Source organism: Sebastes fasciatus, chromosome 5, assembly GCF_043250625.1.
Source record: "Sebastes fasciatus isolate fSebFas1 chromosome 5, fSebFas1.pri, whole genome shotgun sequence".
Lineage (NCBI taxonomy): Eukaryota > Metazoa > Chordata > Actinopteri > Perciformes > Sebastidae > Sebastes > Sebastes fasciatus.
In genome coordinates this window covers 6,910,826-6,918,395 of record NC_133799.1, presented here as the reverse complement: position 1 = coordinate 6,918,395, position 7,570 = coordinate 6,910,826, and the positions used below count along the sequence as shown (strand labels likewise).

At 40.9% G+C, this 7,570-nt stretch overlaps 1 protein-coding gene across 2 annotated transcripts in view; it reads right to left on the bottom strand.

The window, feature by feature from the left end:
- Nucleotides 1-478: 478 nt before the first annotated feature.
- Nucleotides 479-7,570, bottom strand: part of nek7 (NIMA-related kinase 7) — a 74,794-nt gene continuing 67,702 nt past the window's right edge. For both annotated transcript variants that reach the window (XM_074634777.1, XM_074634778.1), the window contains 3 exons: nucleotides 4,810-4,923; nucleotides 1,861-1,994; nucleotides 479-1,830 (listed from right to left, as the gene is read on the bottom strand). In XM_074634777.1, the coding sequence (XP_074490878.1) occupies nucleotides 1,884-1,994; nucleotides 4,810-4,923 (225 nt within the window). In that variant the 3' untranslated portion in view covers nucleotides 479-1,830; nucleotides 1,861-1,883. The remainder of the gene's footprint in view (nucleotides 1,831-1,860; nucleotides 1,995-4,809; nucleotides 4,924-7,570) is intronic.

Sequence of the window (7,570 nt, the reverse complement as noted above, 5' to 3'; positions counted from 1 at the left end):
TAAACCTATTCACTGTAAAAAAAGAAAAACACATATATACCACTGTTTCCCTCCTGCAAATGAATTACTAAAACCCTACAGTATTAAATCTAAAGGAACTTCTTCGCTATGTACAGTAAAACAAAATGAGTCCCTTTGGTGCTTGTTTTCAGTACAACTCTTTGATATACATTTAATAAAAGATACCATAACATATATACAGTATAAACTGCTCTCTCTCTCTCTCTCTCTATGTGTGTGACTTTTCTCTTTGGTATCTCAACTGAGGACATAAGTTAAGTAGGCACGCTGTGATTTACTCATGACATGGACGGCTACACGAGGCAAGGATCTGCTATCTCTTCTACGTATCTGTTACTTAACAAGACAACTACACTGCAAACTTAACACAGCAACATTAACTATCACAAAACAGACTAACCTTCTGGTGCAGCCACTGGACCATGATGGAGAACTATGTGTTTTGACTTTTTTCCCCCCCATGTCTTCATTGTGATTTAAAACTTGCTTAAGTTGAACCAAGGAGGAAATCTTTTGGTGTCAGTGACTAAGGTAAACAACAGATGTAAAACTGCTTTTCTTGCCGCTCCTTCTAGGCTGTCAAGAAAAGAGACATTCTGAATTTTTCAAAGACAATACATAGGTGTCAGAATGACTTACATTCAAAGTGTTGTGGAGACATTTGCACATGTTCTCCCCCCGGCACGTCTCTAGTCTACCCTCTAAATGATCCTTCCTCTCTTAATACATTCATTAGACATGATCACCCTGCCAGCCTTCCAGTACCAGGGTAAAAAGTGCAACACAACAACGCTTCAACCATCAAAAACACTCTGTTACGTCTCTCAGTTTTGCTGCCACTGAGTGAAAATGTCTTCACTCCAATGCTGCTATTGTTCTCAAAGTTTCCATGGTCTTTTTTTGTGCCATTTGTTGCTGACCACCAAACCCTATAAGGTCATTTTTTATATATTCCTGATATTTAAATGGTTTTACTATATGGAGGACAGGTAACACCTAAGGGGCTGATCACACCGAGATGCATCGCTACAGGCAGGGCTGCATCAAAAACGCCTTTGCAAAGGGGAAAACAGCAGTGCGCCTTTGGAGCGGGGCTGTGTGCTTGCAACCAGGCGATCAAATGTGATTAACGGGGAAATGTACCAGCATCAAAACAGGAAGGAAGTGGTACAGTGGTAAAGCCCGCCTCTTGCTTGATTTGATTGGCTGCCTAGGCCAAGTGTGACATTGATGAGCAGTGCAACTCCATGCCTGCCGCTCAACAGTTGAGAATATTTTGAGAGAAGAGCGCGCGTACCATAGAAAAACATTTCTAGCGGCACAGCTTGGTGTGATCAGCCCGTACTTTTGAATTTTTTAAAAATGTATTTCATTTTTTTAAACTTTTTTTTCCAATTTTCCAGTAGATGGGTTTTTAAATAGCATCTGCTCATGGCAGCTGCTGAAGAACACTTTACTTTCACTACATGAAAACACATGTAGAGGACATGCATTTTAAAGCCATAGCAAATAACACACCAGTGAGTTACAACACACTGATTTTCAGTGCTGTAACATTATTGAAGTCTAAGGAATGGGAGGTCCATCTGACAAAAAAAAGTATAATCTTTATAATCTTTATCCTAAGGGCAGAAAAGGTTTAGGCGTCAGTCACGTTACAGACTGTACCATCACCTTGAAAATAAATCTGTTACACGTACTGCTTATCACGAGGAGCTAAACTCTGGAGTTATAAAAGCTGATAAATGTGTACGAGTCTGGCATGAAAAGCAAGGGAGGGAAGTGGGGAGGAGTTCTGCGAGCTATATGAGTGTGTGTGTGTGTGTGTGTGTGTGTGTGTGTGTGTGTGTGTAACTCTGGGCTTAGCTGCCCTGTGTCATGTTCTGCATGTGTTTGGCAATGTCGTACACGTAGGTGATGTCCGGCCTCTTCTCCGGGTCAGGGTTGATGCACATATCTACCAGGTTCCTCAGCTGGTGAGAGGGACAGGGGGGGGGTTGTTGGTTGGTAGGGAGAAAGAGAAAGAGAGAGAGAAATAAAACAGTCACTGTAGTGAGACCTGAACTGTAAAAGAGCAGCTCCAGAAATGAACAAACCCTCGCTAACAGAGACCTGCTCGTCTTTTAATGCCCTCTAGATGAGCTCTTTCCACGATAAGAAGCAATAACAAGGCAACAAGTAATCGAGCTGAGACAAAGACGCGAGGCTGTGTTAGCGCACTAATCTCTAATTGGTCTGAATACACTTTTACCTGAGCCCACACACACACACACACAAACACACACACACACACACACGCGCGTGCATGCACACACTGCTGCCACTCCATTGCCATCCGGAGACAGCACTTACACTTGAAGCCGAGCGAAGCGGCTGATTGGAGCAGATAGATAGACAGGCTCGCAGGCGGAACAGCCACCGCCATCATTAAAAAAAAAAAGAAGAGAATAAAAGATGGAAAGGAAAGGGAGAAAAAAAAAATAACATCTACGCGAGGTCGCTATGGTAACCGTCTGCCGACTTCCTGGCCGCTGTTGCGTGGCACCGGCTTGGACGAGTTCTCGTCAGCCGCTGTGTTTATATGTGTGTGTCTGTGTGTGTGTGTGTGTGTGTGTGTGAGAGAGAGAGAAAGTGAGAGAAACATGCAAATTCAGACAGTCTGAGAATTAGTCCCACAGAATGGAGATGGAGTGGGGGGGTAGTGGGGGGGGGGAGGGGGGGTAGAGATGCAGATATGTAAAATATTCATGCGCTTCTTTGCATGGCGAGTGGGATGGGGGAGTGTCAGGTGGAGGGAAGGGAGGGGGTAGGAGCTGGTGAAGGGAGGCGTGGGGGGGAAGCATAGACGGAGATGGTTAAATGACACAACAAAGATGAGCAGCTGACAGTTTGCTGCCGATCCTTCAGGAGCATTGTTTACATCCAGACAGGCGCTGCAGGCACCCCCCTCATCTCCATCTCTCCATCGCCCTGTCTCTCGCTCTATCATTCCCTCTCTCTTTCGCTTTGTCTCCCTTTCTCCTGGATGGGGGTGACATGTGGGGCAACGCAAGAAGCTCAGCGTGGTGTGTGTGTGTGTGTGTGTGTGTGTGTGTGTGTGTGTGTGTGTGTATGTGTGTGGAGAGAGAGCTCTTGTATCAAAATATACACTTGCACAATTGGCTCCTCCACACACAAAAACACACACATAGACACTACAGAGGCTTGATACACCTCGCAATTAGCCTTAATGAACCAAATGAAGTAAATACCACAGTATAATAAAGCCTCTCATCAGGGTTTACTGTTTGACTAGAGAGACATGAATAAGGATAGCCACTTAAAATGAGCCACTGTGGACTTGTGCATGCAGATACTGCGATAGTAGAGCAGAAGGCATGGAGATACAATAGGACCATACCAGTATGTTTCCAGGTTTTAGCCCCATAACTATATCACATGTATGCACGTAAATACACATGCATGTAAATAAGGGTATTATGTTACGCAGTCTTATATCTTTTAACGTATTTTTCCAACCATTCCCTCCAGCCATTTATTTCCATTCATTTCCAAAAATGTAACTTTGACGAAAAATAATGCGTACTTGATGTTCACTGTATTGGATTACACAACTCAAGTAGGTTTCAAAAAAGTCTGCTGATGGATCTTCCCACAGTTCAGAAAAGAATAAATGGAAGGAAGAAAAAAACATCTTGAAATTTCTAAAAGTATATTTAATTTACAGCTGGAGTAAATTAGTCAATTAATCGATTTGTTGATTAACAGAAAAATGATTGTCAACGATTTTGCGCTCTCAAATGTGAGGTTTTGCTGTTTTCTCAGTTTTACATAATTGTAAATTGAATATCTTCCGGTTTTGGACTGTTAATTAGGGAAATATGTGAAGATGTCACCACTGGATGTAGAAACTTATCGTGGGCATTATTCACTATTTTCTGATATTTCATGGACTCAACAATTTATCAATCAATCACAAAGTATTGGACATAATCAATAATGGGAATAACTGTTGATTACATCTCTAATGTCACTTGGAGCTGAAACCATGAAAAACACTTGATTGTTAACTATCAAGCAAATGTAATAACTCCCAAAGTTTTAGTGCGCCCATAACAAAGCACAGTGTCATTGCTAAATGGACGTAATGCCTGTGCGTGTGTGTCTATGAGTCAGTGTCTGAGTCTTTGCATGTGTGTACACTTGACTTCATACATTTAAGAGGAAAAAGACAGAAATGTTAGGGGGAAAAATGCCACCCACACAAAGAGGGCATGCAAACACAAAGCCATGCGCATTCATACACACGTCAGCGGCAATCAGCAATAAGGCGATCTTTAACCGCAGCCCGACTACATTACATTCGTGTGCACGGGTTAAGTCTACGCAGAACTACAGCAGATGATTTAACATTTAGTTAGGGAAACATGACACTCCTGCCCGTTTGGTTTCACCCCACTTTGTAGCATCATGGCCAGATGCTTTTGATATGTGCATTTCATTTTCAAACGTTTTAAAATCATAGCCGGCCTTTTGATCACGGAGCAATATCATACTGTACTGTAGCTCAGGGTGGATTTCACTTACATATAAAAAATTTACTTTTAATAGTTAACACAAGTAAAAATCAGCGAACTGGCACAGAGGAAGAGAAACCGGCCACCACTGCTTAAAACAGTATTTCACTTAAAAGATACTACGACGTTCACGAGACTATCATGAGTCCTTTTAAAACACCGAGCAGGTCCTTATCTACTTACCCTAGCGGTAAACTGTTACAGTACTTACCTCCTCTGAGTAGTGATCTGAGGGAAGAGGAGGGTAGTCACACTGTTCTATCTTCTTACAAAGGGAGTAAAGGTTCATCTTATCCCCGTAGAACGGACTCTGCAGGGCTGCCATCTGAAATATAAAGATACGAGGAAACAGGGTTTAGGGAGTATATAGAGAGAAAGGGGGAAAAGACGAGAGGACAGGGTGTGCGAATGCAACGTAAACACTTGAAACACCCAGTCAAACTTTCAACAGGTGCTACACAGAAGACACTGTATAGTTTGTTGAAAGTAGAACCTGCGCAGTTCACTGCTATCGAGGTATATGACTTATTGATTAAAGCAGGGTGTGAGAGACAAATAAAGACAACAAGTCGATATACTGTATGTCCAAAGTTTTGTGTACATACTGTATCAAATCAGCACTCTTATTTATGTTTTTTGTTGTGGAATGAGCGGTGGTCCAAAATTCAAGCGAACCAAAACAGAAAAATCCATGAGAGCTCTCTCAGCTTATGTGTTTTCCTCTAGTTTGCTAGCCCTTTCTGCTGCACTGCTTCGAAAAACTTGGGAGACACAGAGACATGGAGCTGAGCAGAGAGTGAGGAGAGGGGTGCAGGCGTATGAGAGAGGAGAGAATTTTTCAGTTTGCTGGAGCAGCGAGAAAACTGTATCCTCTGGAAAACAAATGCAAGCAAGCAGAGCAGAGCAGAGGAGAGGAGAGGAGAGGCAGATGGGAATGGTAAGGAAGAGTGGAAAGGATGAGGAGACTTTTGCTGACTGGAAATAGGTGAAGGATCCCTCCCTGCCTGTCTAAGAATAGAAGATATAGCATGCCATTTCTGCCAGGGTTAGTGACTGACTCACTTCTTATTGTTTAAAATGTGCATGCCGAAGGTGAAGCCAGCAGCAGGCTGGCACGACAAGCACACTTGAATTCTTAGCGTTTTTTCTGATTCAGTGCTTTTGGAAATAAATACTGCATTAGGCTTAATGTGGCCAAATTGTTCAACTAATAATAAATAAACATGGCTGCCAGTGTTGATGATGATGAGCTGCTCGGCGATGTTGCAGCTCGTTGACTTGGTTGTTTTTACAAAGTATTAAATAGGAAGAGTTTTATTTATTAGGCATTTTGGTGCAGAAAAAGGCGAATACATGTATGTGAAATCCATATCCCTATTTCATGCCCTGCACCTGTTTTGGGGCAGAGGGATTTTGTGAGCACTTTGAAATGTTGCTGTAAATCTCAATGACTTCCAGAAGAGAGGAAGTGTTTTCTAGACCAACGGGATCTATAGGGCCATTAATAGACAGTCATTGCCCAGAAGTTTAATTTTCTGTTTTTCTCACAGCCTCTTTTGTTTTAGGGCTGGGCAATATATCGATATTATGTCGATATCGTGATGCGAGACTAGATAGTCTTATTTTGGACATCATAATATGGCAAAAATGTTGTCTTTTCCTTGTTTTAAAGGCTGTATTACAGTAAAGTGACGTCATTTTCTTAACTTATCAGACTGTTCTAGCTCTTCTATTATTTCTCTTTACCCACTTAGTCATTATATCCACATTACTGATGATTATTTATCAAAAAAGCACCAATAGTCAACCCTATAATATTATTGCAATATCGATATCAAGGTATTTGGTCAAAAATATTGTGATATTTGATTTCCTCCATATCGCCCAGTCTTATTTTGTTTTCAGTACTTTGGGGCATTTCAAACTTAATGATGAATGTTTTTAAACTTTGGATGTGATAATTGATAGAAGACAAATGGTAATGAATTGGAACAAGGAGTACTCGTTGCTATAAAAGGACAAAAATGAATAAAACCACATCACAAGTTTATTATAGTGCACGGATGATTTTTACTTTTTTCTTTTCCAGGGGTCCCTACATTATTATTCGAGAATGTACTGCATGTGTTTGACAGCCTGTTAATTGGTGGTGTGAAAAAAGTTATATGTGTCCACATATGATAGGATACGAATGGAATCGTTCCATACAGAACACAGCAGGTTAGTGTGAATATGACACCTTCCACAATATCAGGCACAACAGAGACTAAATATTTCTGTGTAAATAGGACCATAAAAGAGATGGACGCAGAATAACAGAAGCTGTCTTTTAGTTACAATAGGGACAGGCTATCCGGTGCCATAGGAGTATATGAACGTTTTTACAGCAACCAAGAACCACAGCAGGTGATGTCTTAGCATTCCTTCCTCTGAGTTACAGAATCAAACTCATTGGACCACTTAAAGCTACTGCTTGCAGAATACAATTAAAAATTTAGTTTGTCTATTTGTCAGATTACCTGTAAAGTCACAACTAGAGCTGCAACGATTAATCGATTAGTTGTCAACTATTAAACTAATCGCCAACTATTTTGATAATCAATTAAGCAGTATGAGTAGCTTTTTTAAGAAAAAAAAAGTCTAAATTCTCTGATTCCAGCTTCTTAAATGTGATTATTTCCTGGTTTCTTTCCTCCTCTATGACAGTAAACTGAATATCTTTGAGTTGTGGACAAAACAAGACATTTGAGGACGTCATTTTGAGCTTTGGGAAACACTGATTGACATTTTTCACCATTTTCTGACATTTTATAGACAAAATAACTAATCGATTTATCGAGAAAATAATCGGCAGATAAACAACGAGGAAAATGAACGTCAGTTGCAGCCCTAGTCACAAGAACTATTACTACTAAAACAAATCTTGCCATGTGGAAATTTTCTCACTTTCTTGCATGTAGCTACAAATGTAA